We start from the raw sequence: 20,011 nt of genomic DNA, 5'->3' as shown, positions 1-20,011 counted from the left end.
ATGATGAGCTAGAGGAAGGCTCTTGGGTGTGGAATTTTAAGCCATTTAAGACCAGAGCCCAATTGTGCACTGATGTCCCTGGCGTGCGCAGGGCGGTCGATCTGCATTGCCTGCACTCAGCAGGTAATTATGGGAACTGCTCATCCTTCTCTTCTGCACCATGGGCAGGAAACAAATTGATAGTGAGGAAGTCTCAAATATATACATTTATTCCACTTCTGTGGTCACTTTTACCCTGGAAATAAATAGTGGTGTTTTTCTACTGCTGAAATAAATGTGGTTTCTCTTGCAATGAATAATTTATTGCCACAGGAGAAAATTGACTTTACGGTTGGTCAAAAAGGCCATTGCTCCTATGATTCTTTTTCTATTTTGTAAGTCATCCCCCAACTCACCAAAATGAAGTAGATTATGCTGCCGACTAAGATATAAGAAAACATAAAAACACAGATTGAACACTTTCCACAGACGTATTTCATTTTATTGAGACAAACTAGCTGTTTGCTTAGGCTTCTGTTTCTCATTTTGGCTTACCTGGAGATTTGGCGTACGAGGCATGGAAGCAGGAGAAATTAATAAGTGCGTAGGAGGCCAGGAAGAAGTTGGAGATGATGGGCGCGATGACATTCAGCTCCGCTGGAAGAGAAGCAGAATTAGCACGTGTACAGCTGTACAGCTGCGCACAGTGTGGGGCTGGACAGCTGCTGAGGCCTGGAAGCTCAGCTTTTCCTGGAAACTGGAAACATAGCTAAAATCTGTCAAAGTTTAAGAAGTTAGTGATTTTTCTTTCAGGATATCTATATCTATATCTATATCTATATCTATATCTATATCTATATCTATATCTATATCTATATCTATTCTCCCTCCCTCCCCCCCTCCTCTCTCTCTCAGCAAGGTTTCCATGGAGCAAGACTCAAGGAAATCTGCCAGTCAGAAAACAGACAACCCAGACCTCTGTCTACCCCAGGACTAAGTGCACAACGAGTTACTCTAGGGCAATTTTGGATGCACCAGATCCTGTATTCTTTATCTGCTATGTAAATAGTCAAGAGACTATGTAGGATGGAAATTCATGTGAGTTTAAGGAGATAATTTTATGTAGGCATTACATTAAATCAATGATTTAAAGGGGGATAATTTAATGGGTACATTTTTTAAAAAGTTGATTGTGTGATCATTTAAATGCAGAAGAAGGAGGCTGGAGAGATGGCTCAGCAGGTAAAGGTGTGTGCTGCCAAACCGACGCCATGAGTTAGGTCCCAGGGACCCTCGCGGAAGGAGAGAACCAGCTCCCACAAGGCGTCTTCTGACCTACATGATAGTACGGGCACACACACACACACAAATGTAATGAAACATTAAATGCAGCAGAGGGCAGTAATTTGAAGTCTTAAACATTATATAGTGTTGTTGGAATATCTCTCTATATAAACCATTTTTTATTTAATTTCTTAAAAATTTAACAAATTTACTAGGAGTTATATGTAGCCCTCCCAACTTCATAGACATCGTATAAGGACACATATATTATAGTTGTTCCCAGGGTTTCACATGCAAAGAAGAACCCTTAGTTTGGGCCTTAAGGGAGAGCAAGGATAGTGGAAGCTGACAAATACACTTTTTCAAGACCTTGTGGCTACTTCTAGATTGCTTGGGAAAGAAAACCCAAATTATAGTCTAGGTAAGTGGTTCTCAAAAAAACTCATGTCAAGGAGCGATTTGAAGGGGAGGGTGAAAAATGGAGATTCCAAATCCTCAGCGATTCTAACTCAGCAGCCCTAAGTTTGGACCTGCAAAATCTGCACTTTCAGAGACACCTTGGTGCTTCTGAGCGGATGGCCAAGTAGCTACCTGTGAAGAAACACTGGCATAACGATTCAGCTTGCCAGGTTAGAGCTATCAGGCTGGTACATAGAGCTGGGTGGGGGCGGGGTGTGTGTGTGCCTCCCATGGTTAGGATGCACTGAATTGCAGGAAGGGTTCAGTTGCATTTGGCTGGATGGGCTTCTAACACTCAGGTTCCAAAACAGACAAAAGCCTACAGCCTCCCTTGCATCCTCAAATACCCTCTTCACCTAAGGATTTCTCGCTTCCTTCTTAGACAAACGCTAGCATTTCCAGACAGTGTCTTAAGATAAACCAGCTGATTTCTCAAGCTAAAAGCAAAAGCCTGAATCATAAGAAGAATCTTTGGCTTTCCAACAGGGCAAGAAAACTGCCCACCGATGAGGATGAATGCCATGGCTATCACAAAAGTGAGAAAGTATCCTCTCAGGGGCTCGTTGTTCTTCCCATAGCCCTTTGCGAAGAACTGCAGTCCTTTGAAGATGTTGTCCTTGCACAGAGCCTAATGGGAAAAAAGAGGAGACATTTGTCATTTATGTCTATGCACAGTCGTTTTCTCTAGGTGATTCAGAAAAGAAGATTTGGGAAAGATTAAGCGATGCACAATCCGAGGCGCAAGTTAACACTGAGGCTCATCATTCTTTATATTATCGGAATCGATCTTGACTATGTGGCAGACACAGCACTTGAGCCAGATGCGAACATTAATGGTTGCAGAAAGTGATGGAAAGCGATGGCTGGTGGGAGCCACTATCTCAGTGTGTTTCGCATGCCATGGAGACAGCACAGGCACGCACGCACGCACACACGCACGTACGTACGCTTGCATGGCTGTATTATTACCTGGAATACTTTGGGCGCACTGACGAGGGAGGCCAGGGCTGAAGAGAGTGTTGCTGAAAAGATCCCCGCGGTGATGAGGGGCCCGAACCCTGACACCATGCTCATGACCTTGAGAAGAGAGAGGGTTTAGGATAAGGCAGCTCACCCAACAAACAGTTTGAAAGTTAATTGTTCTTCAACACGCTTTTTCCTTCTCCGCTTCCTGCGATTCACACTCTTAGAAATTAATGCTCCACCACTACCCCACTTCACGCTTGAGTTTGTAATACTTCTCTTTTTATTTACCAAGCACCAGATACCCACCACAAAATATTTAGAAAACACTGGAAAAACTAAAGAAGGGAGTACTGTCAAGGACTCTCCTAGTGCCTCTCCCGCGCTCCCCGTTGCTCTGGTGGGAGGAAGCTCTACCCCACAGCGGGTGGTGTTGGATAGGTGTGCGGACAGCTTGTCTGCCTTCAGTCTCCTTACAGGCACTGTTTCTTCTTCTACCAAAGAGTTTCCAAACCTTTGCTTTCCTTGTGCTCTTTAAACCTGACTTTATTTTTTGACATAATTGAGATACTCATGATTTGCCTCGGAATAACAATGAGAAGGATACCAGCACCAACACGGTCCCTGGGAACAGATTTTCCATGATTATGAGGAGCCTATCAGCTTGAGTCATATTTTGGAATAATGATTTCAGCTGAGTTGATGTGTCTGTGTTGGTTGTTAAAATTAGACAGATGCAGACTTCTCAGTCCATTTACTTGTTACTCTCTTTACCAACCACGTAGGACAATTAGTTTGTTTTAAGTCCCATGCTTTCCCATGTTGCTTTGCACTCATTTTTGTCCCAGCTTCTCATTCACAATTTCTCCTTGCCCTGTCTCTTGGCCGTGTGCGGCCACCTTAGATTTTTCTAATCTAAAGCCTGTACACAAAATGCACTCCAATCCAGCACGGCATCTCACAGAGTTGACTGGAAGCTATGGAACAATGTGATGCTCCCTCCTGGTGGCACAGCTCACACCTTACCACAGTGCCTGAAAAGTACAAGAACTGCCACCACACCATGCCTGCATGATCTCTTTCTCTCCCACACCACCTGCTCCTTGCTTGATTCAAATCAATCAGTATATAATCAATTGCAGATCCAGAAGCCTTACTATACTTGATATTCTGAAAATGCAGACAATGGCAATAAACACCCCCCCCCCCCAAGGTGCATACCTGAAAATTGTTCATCAGCCCATACTGACATGGTTCATGTTGACATCTCGAGAAGTCATAGCCCAGCCCGCAGGCTGCAGATCCGTTGCAATTCATCCCAGAAATGATGGTGTCATTTATGCTTCCGGTGGCGTCTCTGACCACACATGCCGCTGAGGGAACAATGTTTGTCTGTCATTGCTTTTTTTTCCCTTGCTCCTTTTCAGTGCTAGGGACAGAACCCAGGGCCTTGTGCTCGTGAAGCAAATGCTAGCAAATGCTGTGGCACTGAGCTCAATCCCTGACCCCCACATCATCTCCTCATCTTGGCAGCCTTTGTCAGCGTCCTGTTCTCTGAGGGTCTGGGTCTAAAACATGCTTAGTCGGCACTGAGTCTGAACATGTATATTCAGAGCCTGTGCGGACTGTCAATTCTTGAGACACAGTCACTGGAGCTCCCAGCCTCCGAGTCCTGTGGACACCCTGGCTTTCACTCACACTGCCTTGGGTGGTCCTCACTCCCGAGGCTATCTTGTAGGAGGCTTGGGCGCTGAGACTCTGATTTTCTGATCTCCTAAAATGGGTCCTGCTTTGGCATAACATGTATGCAGCTCATATCTAGCTCAGTTCTACTGACCCCACGATTTTTAATAACTCCCGTTGCCTGAGAGGCGGCAATCAAGAGAAGGCACTAGGAAATCTAATCACTAAGAAAATGTGGCCTTGCTTTCAGGTATTCTTTGCATGTGTTTCAGAAATAGAGTTATAATTCTACTTTAGATGTAATTTTAAATGTTTTTTTTCGAGATTATAATGTAATAATATCATTTCCTCCCTTTTCTTTCATCCCTCCAAACCCTCTCACATACCCACTTGTCTTGCTCTTTCAAATTCATGGCCTCTTTTTTGTTTAATTGGTGTGTGTGTGTGTGTGTGTGTGTGTGTGTGTGTGTGTGTGTATTTTTAAACACATGAAATCATTGTGCTTAGTCTGAATACTGTTTGCCGGTGTTTCCAGAGCTGGCCATATAGTACCGGATAACCAGTTGCCATGCTCTTCCCTGAGGAAGATGGTTTCTTCCGCTCTCAGCATTCCTTCCTTCCCTATAGCTCTTTCCCTATTGTTGAGGCTTTGTGGGCTTTCCTACCACCCCCCCCCATCCACATTAGCATGTCTGTGGATGCCTCCTTGTTCAGGTCACATATATGTAATTTTAATTGCTTTAATGATAAAGATAGCACCACCCAGTAAGATGGTGGCATAGTTTCTGCCTGTGTGAGCACTGCTGAAAAAAAAAAAAAAGAATAAAAAAAGTTAGACTTCATCCTAAACAGAAATATAGGCAAGGCTTTGGAAATCCACAAAAGAAAAGAGCTGAACAGAGATGTACCACTGCACCAAGTGGCAAGCCCAGCAGAACCTCCCTTGTGCAGTTCCCTGGCTGGGTAATGGGACTCAGCAGCCCCTCCCAAAGATAAGCTAGGTGAGGGTCAGGCAGCTCCAACCCCAGCACTAGCACAAGCCAAAGCCCTCATGAGCTTGAATCCTGCTGTAGTATTTGGAGAGACAGTGATTTCTCCAGCTGATGAGGCGGCATCGGTGAGAAAGACGCCGTTTTGTCAAAGGGATTCAGAGCAGTGGGGCTTAGGAGGCATTGTGAAGATCTTCCCTTGGGCCTGTTACAACCATTGGTGAGGACTGGTGCAGGGAGGTAGTTGTGGACAGCAGAGAGCTGGATGTGAATGAAATGAAAAGTACAGGTGGCCAGGGAGAGATTTTATCAAGCCTGGCGTTCGATGCCTCTGAAGCTTACAGGTGGATGAAATTCTAGAGATAACCGTGGTTTGCTGTGTTAGAGCCCCAAAACTCAGAAGTTGTAGGGGTGCACCCTCCAGCAGATGATTAATGCTTGGGAGGCCTTGACGGTACCAAGTCAGGTCCTCCACGTGTACCCATCCCTGTGCTGTGGCTGCTCCCACGTCCCCAGGGCACTTAGGAGACATCCTTCTGCTAGAACAGGCACCTCAGGTCTATGCTCGGGGCGTCTCAGGAGAGTGAGAGGACCTGTCCAGCTTTCAGAGGGACAGAGTGGCCAGCAGCGGCCCCTGGTGCCCTGAGAAGAACAGCTGCTAGACAGTGAATGCTGGCAGACATCGTGCGCTTGTCCAGTACAGACTAGGCAACAGTGTACACCAGAGGAGAGGCAAGAGCCCAGATTCAACCGACTGCCCTCCCCCAACGCTTGTAACTAGCAGCTTCTATTCTGAAGACCCGGCAGAAGACATTCTAATATAATTTTCCCTACTGTGTGATCCCTTTTTTTCCTGTCCTGCATATTTATCAGTATCTTCACTGTATTATATCTTCATACATTTATCTTATTTTAGGCATTTTTTGGTCCCCACTTTGGGGCAACATTTCCCCCTTCTTTGTTTCTTTTTCTGGCCCTTCTCTCCTTCCTTTTTTCCCCTATACCTCTCTACATTTCATAGTATTTTGAATTTGCTTCATTGGCTTTTTTCTTTTCTTTTAAAAAGAGATTTATATTTTCAATTATGTGTCTGTGTGTGTCTATGTGGGGGTATGTGCTTATGGGTGTGGGTGCTCACAGAGGCCCCAGGCATTGGATCTCCTGGAGCTGGAGTTACAGGTTGTTGTGAGCCACCCAACATGGGTGCTGAGAACCAAACTTGGGTCCTCTGCAAGACCAGCAGGTGCTCTTAACACCTACCTAGCCATCTCTCCAGCCCAGACTTTTTAAAAATACTCTTGTGTTTTTTTATTTTTATCCTCTTTATTATATTTATTCAATTTTGTTTTTGACAATTGGGAAATATTTTTCTTTACATTTTTTTTCTATTTTTGTTCTCTTCTCCACTCCCTTCTTTTTCTTTTAGCTCTTTAACCTTATTTCTTTTATTTTTCTCATCTTTCTTCACCTTCCTGCATCTCATTCAGTTCTCATTTATAGCACATTCTGATGTAATGTCATTCTCAATTCATGGTGGCTGGTGACATATTAGTGGCTGTAATTGAATTTCTGTGTCTCATGTGGTTTGATGTTATTGTGAGTAGAGAGGTTTGTATCCTCCTTCATTGGTAGTGAGGAATGAGACTGCAAGAGTAACTAACTAAGTAAGACCTCCCCCTCAAAAAAAAAAATCCAGAAGAGATATCTAAACCAAGAGATGCACTAACCACACAAACATAAGAAACTTCAAAAGGCCCGCAGCATGACTTTTTCAAGAGATAGTAACTCCATGAGTGCTAAACCCAAAGGTACAGAGATGTGCAAAATGCAGCATGATGATTTCGGTTTTCTGGTAAAAATGATCAATAACCTAAAAGAAGATACAAACTACCAGATGAATTTGATTCAGGCCATAGAGAGGAACATCAGCAAATAGAAAAACAAACAAAAAAAGCAGCAAAAATGAAGGAGGAGATGAGCCACACGGGTGACAAGTCCACAACACAGAAAACTCAGCAAGGAAAATTTCTGAAAAGCAAAGCAAACAAACCCAGATGCATTGAAAACAAAAAACTCACTGAATCCAATAAAAACCCAGCAGGCTCGGTCACTAAGAAACCTGCCAAGCAGAAGGAAGAATGTCAGAGATGGAGGCTGGGGTCGATGGAGCATGGCGGTCAGGTATCGGCACAGGAAACACAGGAGCAAACAAGCATGACCACATCTAAGGGCTCTGAGACACTAAAGCTCAGAACCTACAACACAGAAGAGGCCAGCACTAAAGACATCGAGAATCTACCAAATTATACCAGAGACTCTCCAAATTTAGAGAAAGACACAGATATTCCTGCACCAGAAACACTCAGAACTCCAAATAGACACAACGAGAGAAGAAATCTCCATGATGTCGAAATGCTGAAAATACATAGCAAAGAAAACCATCTTCAAAGCTATAAGGGGAAATAGCAACTCCTCTACAAAGCAGAAACAACACAACACCAGGCATCTCAGAGGCCACCCTCAAAGCCAAGCTTAGAAGGAGATATTCCAAGCCCCCAATGCAAACAACTGTCGACCAAGATTGCTATACCCAGCAAAGTCATCTTTTCAAATCAATGGAGAAATAAGGGCCCCCAAGACAGGCACATACCATGATTGTGAAGTGTGCCAAACCCATGCTGCAGAAGAGGCTTAAAGGGGTATCTTACACAAAAAAGGGGAGGGAGAATGATGTAATTAGAGTATAATATCAAAAATAAAATTTAGAAAAAGACAACAAAGGACAACATATGCTGGTAGGGATGTGGGGAAAGATGAACTCTTAGTCACTGTTGGTGGGAATGTAAACCTGTATAGCCCCTATGGAAACCAGTATGAATATTTCCTAAGAAACTGAAAATAGATTTAATATAAGACCCAGATATACTCTTGGCTATATACACAAAAACCTCTAAGTAGATGTATCTCAGAGATATGTGTACATCCATGCTTCTCACTGACAATAGCCAGGACATGGAAGTAGCTTAAATGTCTGTCAACATACAAATGGATGGAGGACATGTGTGATGCTTACACAATGACATTTTATGCTGCCGGAAAGGAAAATGAAATTATGTCAGGGGCAGGAAAACGGACACATTTGAAAATCATTATGTTAAGTGAAACAAACCAGCCTTAGAGAGACAAATACTGCATGTTTTCTTTCAGATATAGAACCTAGATTTACAATTATACATACGTGTGTGTGCGTGTGCGTGTGCGTGTGCGTGTGCGTGTGCGTGTGTGTGTGTGTGTGTGTGTGTTTGTAGGCCATAGAACGAGAATGGGGATTATGAGAGAAGATGACGTGATATTAGGGGAGGTGAGAAATAGAGAGAGTAATGGGACACAGGAAATAGCAAAGCAGAAGCAGGAAATGACGTGGGAAGGAAGAGGCAAGGAGAGGGTATGGGAAAGAGCAGTGGAGAAGGGGACAGCTCAGAACCAAGTGAACTGACACGCACTTCTGTGGATGCTGTGATGGCATACATCCCTCTGTATGTTAACTGAACAAAGAAGTAAATAATAAGGCAATACTTTGGGAAAAATATTAATATTTCCTAACTAGCCATTAATATTAATGGCGAGACAATCTTCTTTCTGTTTCATTATTTTCACACACTTGAGTACTTCCACTGTTTTCTATTATAAACTTTGTAATGATGAACATCTTTGTGCATTAACTTTTTCTTCTAAGTTTTAAAATATTTCTCCAGGGTAGAGTCTCAGAAACAGAACTGTGAGCACTTAAAAAAACTTTATCTTTTTAAATGTACTTATTTGTTTTTTAATGTGTGTGTGTATGCTTTGCCTGCATGTGTTTATGGCCTCTATGTATGTGCCTGGTCCCTGCAGAGGTCAGAAGAGAGCATTGGAGCCCCTGGAACTGGAGTTACTGATGGTTGTGAGTTACCATGTGGGTGCTGGAAACTGAACTTGGTTCCTTCTCAAGAGCAATGAATACTCTCAAGAAGAAAAAAAAAATATGTTATTTGCTAGAAAATGGATGGAATGGAAATCATCATGCTAAGCAAAATAAGCCAGACGCAGAAAGGTAAATATTGCGAGTTTTCTCTCATATGTAGAATTTAGATTTGAATCTGGATCTCTCTATGTGTGTATATCTCTGTACATACCTACACATACACATATACATATACATATACATGATATGGAAGTAGAAGGGAACTAAGTAGGGAGAGGAAAGATACTAAAGGGAGGGAAAGGGGTTATAAGAAAGTGCTGTGGGAGGGCAAGGATGAGAAAATACAAAGATGTGTTGGGGGATATTTGATCAGACTGTGAACCCTGAGTTTGCATTTGGTTAATTAAATAAAATTAACCTGGGGTCAGGAGGCTCTGTCAGCAACTAGTTGACAGAAAGTAATCATCAAGCACGAGAGGACAACCAGGAGAGAGAGACACACACAGGAAGTAGAAGGGTGGGATTTGGAGCGGCACAGCGTTTTCTGGCTTGGTGGACCAGAAGCACTGGTCTTCTGTGGATGGCAGCAAGGAGAGGGGTAGCTGGTTACTACTCAGCCGTTCTGAGCTCACAGGTTTTCACCCCAGCTCTTGAATCTTAAGTCTTAAATTCATAATCAGAATGATAGAGATTAGTTAAAGCTACCTTAAGTGGCAACGACAGGGCCGGTGCCTGTGGGAGCAGAATTCTCACTAGGCTGAGGCCGGAGTGGCCAGGCCGCTGCTAGATAAGCAGGCTATTAACTGTGGAGTTGCAACTGCTGGCTGAGATAGCAGCAGACTAAGGTGCAACCACTGTGCTGAAGTTGAAACAATGATGCGTATGAATAAGATGTCAAGGGAATGAACCAAAGAAGAAAGATGGAGTATATATTTTAATTTTTTACTTTCCTTATGAGGTTTTCTGACTATAATCTCTGCCATGGTGTATTTAATGGTGATTGAAATATATGGATATAATTGTAAACTATACACAAGGATTTAAATATAAAAGACAGATTCTTTGTAAACCAAATGTCAACTAACTAAGCTGTTCATTTGGCTTTCCTACTCCACCGTGGGTGGTCTCTTACTTATTACTACTACCTTTAAAGACAGCCCCCAAGGTGGCCCATTGGTCTGAGGGTATGATTCTTGCTTATGGAGTACACGATTACCGGTTCTAATCCTAGACAAGCCATTCCATTAGGAGCTGGGCACATGGCTCAGTCAGTAAAGTGCTCACTGCACATGTATGAGGACCTTTACAGGAACCCCCAGAACCCATGGAAAGGCAGGCATGGTGGTATGTGTCACTGTGCTCCTATAGTGAGGTGGGAAGGGAAGACAAGTGATTCCCTAGAAGACGACAGGTCAGAAAGCCTGGTGTGTACAGCAGTCAACAACAAAGAGACTGTTTTAATTGAGGGTGAAGACAAGGACCTGGACAGACAGATAGAGACAAAAAGAATTCTTTAAAAGATAGTTCCTGGCCTGGAGAGATGGTTCAGTGGTTAAGAGCACTGACTGCTCTTCCAGAGGTCCTGAGTTCAATTCCCAGCAACCACATGGTGGCTCACAACCATCTGTAATGAGATCTGGTGCCCTCTTCTGGCCTGCAGGGACACATGCAGGCAGACCACTATATATAATAATAATAAAAAAAGATAGTTCCCAGGGGTGGAAATGAAGTGCACCCTGCTTCCATAGTCACGGAATTCCCAGTGAATGTCATCATAGCTGTGAGCAGTAGCCTGCTATCCTCTGTGTACACACTTGGGATTATGGCTGTTGACTGATAAGAAAAATTATCCACCTAGATTTTGCCTCTTTGTACTGTTCACTTTACACCCAACCATCTTTTTGGGATCATGTGTTTTGTGACCTTCACGATAGATCTGCTCAAAGTCCTGAGCCACTGTTAACACTGATTCCCATGATGGGTGTCTTCCTCCCCTGCCAAAGTACAGACACTCAACTAACTACTCATTCCCTCAACTCTTCTGTTTCTTAAACACACACACAGGTTCACTTAAAACCACATTTGGAAGACACAACCTCAGATAGCTTGCGTGCCATTCTAAAGTCATCGACATTCAAACGCATTGAATCAGAAAACGTCTACCTGTGTAACTCAGCTCAGAATGCCACAGGGCAGTGAATGACTTACCAGGTTCCTCACAGAGAAGCAGCAAGATAGGCAACAGTCTTAGCTTTTTGCTTTTTTTGGTTTTCTTTTCTTCAGAAATAATTTAAGATATATTGCTGTAGATGCTGTGGATGCTGTGAATGTGTTACTCTGATTGATAAATAAAATGCTGATTGGCCAGTAGCCAGGCAGAAAGTATAGTGTAGGTGGGATAAGGAGAGAGGAGAATTCTGGGAAGTGGAAGGCTGAGTCAGGAGACCCTGCCGCAATGAGGAGCAGGATGTAAAGTACTGGTAAGCCATGAGACTCGTGGCAAGGTATAGATTTATAGAAATGGGTTAATTTAAGATATAAGAACTAGATAGCAAGAAGCCTGAGTCGCATGGCCATACAGTTTATAAATAATATAAGCATCTGTGTGTTTATTTGGGTCTGAGCAGCTGCAGGTGAGAGAGATTTGTCCTGACCATGGGCCAGGCACGACCAGGAGATAACACCAGCTGCTATATATGGACTTTCCCATATTTTCTTATAGTAAGCAGAGGACTACTGGAGTTTGTCATTTGGTCAATAGGCCATCAAGCTCCCACCACTCTCCAGCCTGGGCCTGCATTCCTCACTGTGCACCAGAGAGGGTTTCTTCTCTGCATGTTGGAAAACACGTTCCTTCCTTCACACTATGGCATAAGCATGCCATGGCCCTAAGAGGAGATGTGGCCGCAGGCAGCAGGTAGAGCCAACGCTTGCCTTGTGAGCAGCTGGAAAAGGCACATGGGCATGCTCTGCTCGCCGAGAAGCATGGGGCTGGCTTCCACACTGCTAACAGCTGTGGCTGTTCTGATTTCCTGGCAGCTTGTGTCAATGACACTTCCAAGTTAGAGATGAGGTAGTGTTGTGACTTCCTCATCTTTTATTCTTTCCTTTGCCAGGTTTGGGTTTTGTTGATTTTTTTTTTCTACTTTGCTCTGTTCTTGTCCTCACTTACCTCACAGGACAAGAGAGCTGAGTGCTAGAAGCAACAGCTTTCTCAGCAGTGCAGTCACCAAGGGTGGCAAGGCGTGGCCTTCTTTGGACCAGGGCATAATGGCAATTTGATAGGCTCTTTTAAAATACTGAGCTGAAGATGCTTGCATTGCATTTTAATTGCATCAAAGGCCCCCAAAGATACACATCATTAAGTATCAAGAAAGGAAGTAAAGTTGCTACCTTAAAGCAAAACAACCTCCCCCTAAACTTTCTATGTACTTATGTTCCATTGAAAGCCATTAGACACGAAGAACCACTGGGCTCCCTGAAATTCTGACATCAAACACATTTTACTCACCAACACAAATAGCAACACCTATGTAGGCAACAGTGGTGATGAAAATGGCCAGCATGGTTCCTCTGGGGATGGCATCCTGGGGATCCTGTGAAAAATTGTGCAGAGGAGAAAGCAGAACTGAGTAAGAAACAGAGTGCTAGTAGTTATTTTTGTATTTTCAAAATGTTAAACTATGCCTCTGAAGACAAGCTCTCAAGAAACTATCTAGCAAATGGCAAAGTGAACAGTCTTCGAACAGAGTATTTAGAATGAATAATGGAATATAAAACTTGGTGCTGCATATAAACTCACAGAGCTTGCACCAACCTGCACCAGGTGGGATCCTAGAGCTGAAAGGAAAAGTGGACATATGCCTGCATCCCTAACCCAGAAGTGATTTCCAATTGATAACCACTTACAAATGAGAAATTAGCTTTCTCCATGGGAGTCTCACTGGGGAAACCAACCACTCTTAAGGGTAGGCTCCATGTGCACCAGTAAATGGCCAACAGAAAATGAACTCGATGGCATCTCTGGAGGTTTTTGTCTCATAAGTCAGGTTTTTTTTTTTTTTGCCTTACCTGTCCTTTGCATATATATATATATATATATATATATATATATATATATATATATATATATAAATAATATATATGCATATATATTATATATAATGACTTGCAGTTTAGTGTTTTTATGGGATTCTTTTTATTTATTTATTTACTTACTTACTTACTTACTTATTTATTTATTTATTTATTTTACAACACCATTCAGTTCCACATAATAGCCACAGATTCCCATGCTCTCCCCCCCTCCCCATTATGGGATTCTTATGTGTGTGAACATGTGTATCTCCGTGTCTATATGTGTTTCTTGTGCTTTTTCTTTGGCTCTTTTTCTTGCTTGGTTGTTTTGTCCTATATTTGCTTGTTTTTGTTTTATGTTATTGCAGTACATGTCATTTTATTATTATTATTCCTTAGATGCCTGTTTGTTTTCTAAGAAAAGACAGAAAGGGGGGTATCTAGATGGGAAGGTGGGGAGGAATTGGGAGGAGCAGGGGGAGGGGAACTACAATCAGAATATGTTATATAAAAAGATCTATTTTTAGTAAAAAAGGGAAAAGAGAAAAGTGGTTTTTTTTTTTTTTTTTTTTTTTTTTTTTTTTTTTTTTTTTAGATAGGGTTTCTTTGTGTAGTTTTGGTGCCTGTCCTGGATCTCGCTCTGTAGACCAGGTTGGCCTTGAACTCACAGAGATCTGCCTGGCTCTGCCTCCAAAATGCTGGGACTAAAGGTGTGTGCCACCACTGCCTGGCTGTGGCTCTATTTTTAATAAACAAATCCAACTGTTAAAAAGAACAAGACCAAGGGCTGAAGAGATGGCTCAGATGTTAAGAGCACTGACTACTCTTCCAGAGGTCCTGAGTTCAATTCCCAGCAACCACATGGTGGCTCACAACCATCTGTAATGAGATCTGGTGCCCTCTTCTGGCCTGCAGTCATACATGCTGTATACATAATAAATAAATAAATAAATAAATAAATAAATAAATAAATAAATAAATAAATAAATAAATCTTTTTTTAAAGGAACAAGACCAAACAAACAAAACCTCACTGCTGAACTGAAGAGAACCCTCCCTTCTAAAGAGAGATGTTGTAGTAGAACAGACCTCTCTCTCTCTCTCTCTCTCTCTCTCTCTCTCTCTCTCTCTCTCTCTCTCCCTCTCTCTCTGAACTGTGAAGAAGCATCAGATACAGATATACCTGGCATGTTGATTTGATAATATCTGGGCATATGTATGTCTTATACTGAGCTTAGGCTTGCCTTTAATTAAAACAAGGAAAGAAAAACAAAACAAAGCAAAACAAAAAAACACAGTTCTGGCTGAGCAAAAGGGATCATCTACTAAATTCTACAGTCTCTCTAAATTCTTCATTTCCACAAGTAAGCTCAGTAAAGAGGCAAGGCCAACCCTATACCAGAAAATAAGCTTTTCTCTTGCTTATAAATGTATGTGCATACATTGAATTGAATCCACATGATACTTAATTTACCATGTTATACCTGGTTTTGGAAGGGATTGGTAAATTATATCAAACTGACTTTCAAGCAGAATATTGGATTATATTTAATTCAATTTAAGAATTATTAAACAGATATTTTGATGCATGATTTTCTTATACAGGCAGTTATCTGGCATTCAGAAAGAGTCAATAAATACTGAGCAGAGAAAAGTAGAATCCCAGTAGGCAGTGGTCTCCTGGCTGGGGGACACAGGTCTCATCAATACAGGCAAATGAAGTTGGAACTTTTTTTTTAACTTAAATATGATGATCAAGTCCATTGAAAAGGTCACACTTGGTGAATGCAGACACAGCCCAACCACTGGAAATCATGACTTAACCATGCACACCTGCACCACATGGGTGCATTGTAACCAGCTTTATGCAGCCACTAATCCATATGCTCCAATTCTTCTAGGAACATCTGCATATGGGGATTTCGCTGGTACACATTTACCCAGCCTCTTCCTTCCACACCATTGTCTCCAGAGCAAATGTGCAGGTGCATGCAATACAACAGCTCCTGGGAGGGAGGCGAGGGCAGTGTGGCTGAAATGGGCCCTACTTAATCTAATTCACATCATGTTTTACCTTTCATTTTATTGCTTAAGAATGTATTGGGAGCTGGAGGTAGCTCAGTAAAGTGTCTGCTGTGTAAGCATGAGTGAGGGGCTGAGGTCAATTCCTAGAATCATGTTTAAAAAGAACACAGGAACAAAAGCAAGTGTGGGGCACACTTAGAATCCCAGCACTGGGGAGGTGAGAAAGGTGGATGCCTGGAGCTCACTGACCAGCCAGTCTAGCCTGGTTGATGACTCCCAGGTTCCAGTGAGACTATCACCCAACCAAACCAAACCAAACCAAACCAAACCAAACCAAACCAAACCAAACCAAACCAAAGCGAGTGATGTGTGGAATGATCTGATGTTGACCTCTGGCCTTCACAAGCACTCATGTATGAGCACCTCCCAAAAGCCCCACAAAAGTTTCATGGGATCTGGGTGAAGTTGTAACCGACTGAACTGGAGCATAACAGGATAGGAGGCGGAGTGTGGAAGGCAATCTTGTGATGCAGACACGAAGATGGCTCTCCCTTGAAGCTGCCTCCTTAAAGCTCTAAAGCTGTGGAGTCCACCTTACATCAGGGACACCTTGACTCTACGGCACTAACGGGTAACATGTGATGTCAGTGTGTTGATGTATGAGCCTGTACTCTAAGATCAGACCGAAACGGCAATGTTTAGTCTTGCTGCTGACAGAGGACACTTGGGAATTTGCCTCATTCTTAGTTTTCACCCTCCTCCAGAATTAATCCCAAATCCAAGCTACTTCTCCTTCCCATCATTAAAAGTGCCCCCCAGCCAGGACCGAATATAAGTAAGGAATCAATTAGGTTTCTGCTTTTTTGGGTGTAACAACCACATCCTAATTTTGCATCTTAGAAATATTTCCCAAATCTTCTCCTAGACCCCGATTTTCAGGGCAGCTCCTGTCCTGCTACAGCTGTTGCACCCGGAATGCTCAGGATGGGGCTCTGTGCACCCATTATGCTGTTCCTGGTCACTCCTCCCTGCAGTGCGAGGAGCCATCTTGAGGAGTCTGAGTCTGGAAGCAGAGTATTCACCTATATCTTCGTATATTGAATAAACAATATTTCCTAAATTAAACTGACTCGACTATTATTAATTATTTTTATATTTATTTTGGTTTCACCTTCAGAGAGAAATCAAGTCTAGAGATACAGAAGTTTCCTTGCCATTGTCCAGAATATTTCACCTTTGGGAGCTAACATGTTTGGCTACTCTGGCTTTTAACTATGCTCTGGTGTCCCAGATACTTTTACTTTTCACTTCCCTTTTTCCTGGGCCTATGGGCTGTTGGTTTCTCCATTTGCTGAATAGTTTCTCTGTCTGTCTGTCTGTCTGTCTGTCTGTCTGTCTGTCTCTCCTTCCTCCCTTCCTCCCTCCCTGAGTGCCCCTGCCCCCCTGCAAATTTCCTTAGATTTCTTGCCTCTCTTTTATACCTACCTGGATAAATTCATCCATGCAGTAGCTTCCAGGCTTGCCTTCCTTCCTGGAGCTCCAGACTCCCTTTGTTCCCCAGACTCTTGTGCTGTGCTGTCCTACTGCTGTTTCAACCCCATTAGCTAAGTCTGAGGCTCCTCTCCCTCATCTACTATGCCATGAAATCAATTCAATGAGGTGAAACCAGTGTTGGAGAATAGAATCAGATAGAACAGATGTGGAAACATCGGAAGGCATTGCTTTTGGTTATGACCTATGATGCTTTCTTACTGTGGCTTAGGGTAAGAGAATTCTTTCCATCGCTCCTAACTCTAACAAAGGCTGTCTCCTGCATGGCCTTCATTCAGGCATTAGGTAAGATGAATTGACTAAGCACCTTTTTTTTTTTTTCTCGAGACAGGGTTTCTCTGTGTAGCTTTGCACCTTTCCTGGGACTCACTTGGTAGCCCAGGCTGGCCTCGAACTCACAGAGATCCGCCTGCCTCTGCCCGAGTGCTGGGATTAAAGGCGGGCACCACCACCGCCCGGCTAGCATCTTGTTTTTAAGAAGTCTAAAGAAAGCATAAGATTTTCCAATTTAAAAGCCTGTCTGTAGCTTCTGGGAGCTTAAATCGGTGTGATGATACTTTCCTAGTTAGTGAGAAAACGGGAGTTCATAACTAAATTTGATTAAGCGAGGAGAGGAGCTGAAATGTTTTGCCCAAGTTTGTGACTTTCTGAGTTTTGACATGACCTCACCATGCCGCTGTCTGCTCAAGAATTTACCGTGGCAGCGTGGTCGCTAGCATAGTGAATCTAAACACCTTAATTCACTCACTCAGTCAGTACCTGTTGAGGCCGTGCTATCTCAGAAGATACACAGTGAATATGGCCAAAGGTCAAGCCCCTACTTCCACAGAATTTGAGCCTCTACAGCCACTTCCTTTCCTGTGAAGATGTGAGGCTCTCCGGCCTCACCAGGTTGTCTCTAGTTAATGGGCAAGAGACTCCCTGCTGTACTCAGGCTTCTCATGTCAGACTCTGCTCGCTTTGCTATTGCCGAGTTGGTTTTGTTTGTCCTCAAATGTCTTGTATTCTTAGTCATTACGATTTTTTAAAGGAAAAGAAAGATTCTGATAGTAAGTCACTAAAACATGTTCATTTTATTGAAAAATAACTTCCTGTGAATATACTCTGCTTTTGGATGGCACTGAATATGGGTTTTAGATTTATACTATATTATCAAGAGCCTAGATTTAAAATTAAAGGAGAGAAAGAGAGAGAGAGAGAGAGAGAGAGAGAGAGAGAGAGAGAGAGAGAGAGAAAGAGAGAACAACCAAGAAATCCTGCAGAAACCTTCACTCTTGAGTCTCTGGGACCTAAGTCATATTTAGTCTGTACAGCTTCTCATGCTACCAACAACTACAGTCTAGCCACAAGGGCTACAAAGCAGAGGGAACTACATACCTCCAGGTCTCCAGAGATGTTGGCACCAGCAAGGATCCCAGTGGCAGCTGGGAAAAAGATGGCAAAGACAGAGAAGAAGCCTTCACCCTTCGTGAAGCTTGGCCCAAAGTTTTCGGCAAATATGGATGCTGAAATGCAAGCAAAGGGAACATCATCCTGTTGGGTTTTGCCACACTGTAGAAGCCTACATTCTTGACTTCTGTATTTCCAAATGGAAATAGATCCTTAGAATGGAAACAGACTTAACCCTAAACTGTTGGTTACTGTTCCCCAAGTACCAGAGCATCTATCATTTTAGATACATATTTAGGTCTTAGACCTCTAGACAGCTCTGAAAAGGTCATTAGAGGCCACACTTGTTTATTTTCTTTGAATACAGAAGAAATAGAAAAAAGGGATAAGGAATTCTCCTAGAAGGAAAAAACTAGTCTTCTCCAGTGGGGTCTTACTGAGCATACAAACTACACTTATAAGAGGCCCCATACCAAGCAGTGGCTGGTCAATACAAAACAAACTCAATGGTATTTTTGTGGACTTTTGTCTCATATTGCTTTGTTGGAATTTTTTTGTTGTTGTTGTTCTTACAGTTCTTTTGCTTGTATATTAAGGGTTTCTGATTTTGTGCTTTATGGGTTTCGTTTTTTGTGTGAGTCTGTGTTTTTTGTTCTTTGTTCTTTTTTTTATTCTGTTTGTTTGTTTACCTGTTTTCTAAGGAGAGAGAGAGAGAGAGAGAGAGAGAGAGAGAGAGAGAGAAGGAAAGGGCATGGAGTTGGGTGGGTGAGGAGATGGGTAGAATTGGATTAGGGAGGAGTTTCAGGGGAGGGAAAACTGTGATCAGAATATATTGTATGAAAAAAAGTTGAATTAAAATATATAAAAACAGCTGGGTGGTGGTGGCGCACACCTTTAATCCCAGCACTCAGGAGGCAGAGCCAGGTAGATCTCTGTGAGTTTGAGGCCAGCCTGGGCTACCAAGTGATTTCCAGGAAAGGAGCAAAGCTACACAGAGAAACCCTGTCTAAAAAAAAAAAAAAGATTATATATATATATATATATATATATATATATATATATATATGTATCTTTATAAACAAATATATAAACAAATAAATATTGCCAAGAAAAAATAATTTTTGCAGGAGCATGTTAGCACTCTCACAAACACACTACACATTCCCCCTCATAACCACATTCTCACATGTATGCATCTCTAAGCAACCTGCCTTTCCAGGCCTTTGAGAAACTCAAATAGACCTGTGGGAGGGAGGCCGCACTGTAAACCTGTTCCTAGTGTTCTAAGTCTTCTGCTCCTCCTCCCAGAGTTCTGGTCTTAGGTCCTTATACCAAATTCTCAGAGAATGAGAATGGTGATGCGCTTTGTCCGTAGGGCAACACCGACCTACAGATGGTCACCAAATCACCAAATCACTTGAATGAAAAGATGGAAAGGAAGACAAAGAAGAAGAAACTGTACAAAGGAAGAAATCTGGGAGGAGAAAAGGGGGAAAGAAAGTTGGAAACATCAGGAGATGCAGAGTCAGGGAAAAGACAGAAAAGGAAGGACAGTAAAGCCCAAAGTCAATAAAGGAACCACAGTAACGATCTGGTTTTAAAAATGGGGAGCGGGTCACAGGTGCTGATAGCTGAATACATAATGAAGC

The 20,011-nt window shown here is 42.6% G+C and overlaps 1 protein-coding gene across 3 annotated transcripts in view; it reads right to left on the bottom strand.

The window, feature by feature from the left end:
- Slc12a1 (solute carrier family 12 member 1) overlaps positions 1 to 20,011 on the bottom strand; it is an 83,656-nt gene that overhangs the window by 42,578 nt on the left and 21,067 nt on the right. For all 3 annotated transcript variants that reach the window (XM_076570542.1, XM_006993926.4, XM_006993927.4), the window contains exons 8-13: positions 18,351 to 18,478; positions 12,833 to 12,917; positions 3,907 to 4,058; positions 2,692 to 2,799; positions 2,227 to 2,350; positions 535 to 636 (exon numbers count right to left, since the gene is read on the bottom strand). In XM_076570542.1, coding sequence (XP_076426657.1) covers positions 535 to 636; positions 2,227 to 2,350; positions 2,692 to 2,799; positions 3,907 to 4,058; positions 12,833 to 12,917; positions 18,351 to 18,478 — 699 coding nt within the window. The remainder of the gene's footprint in view (positions 1 to 534; positions 637 to 2,226; positions 2,351 to 2,691; positions 2,800 to 3,906; positions 4,059 to 12,832; positions 12,918 to 18,350; positions 18,479 to 20,011) is intronic.

This window comes from Peromyscus maniculatus, chromosome 4 (genome assembly GCF_049852395.1).
Source record: "Peromyscus maniculatus bairdii isolate BWxNUB_F1_BW_parent chromosome 4, HU_Pman_BW_mat_3.1, whole genome shotgun sequence".
NCBI lineage: Eukaryota > Metazoa > Chordata > Mammalia > Rodentia > Cricetidae > Peromyscus > Peromyscus maniculatus.
The sequence above is the reverse complement of the archived record's forward strand: the minus strand, read 5'-3'. Positions and strand labels throughout refer to the sequence as shown.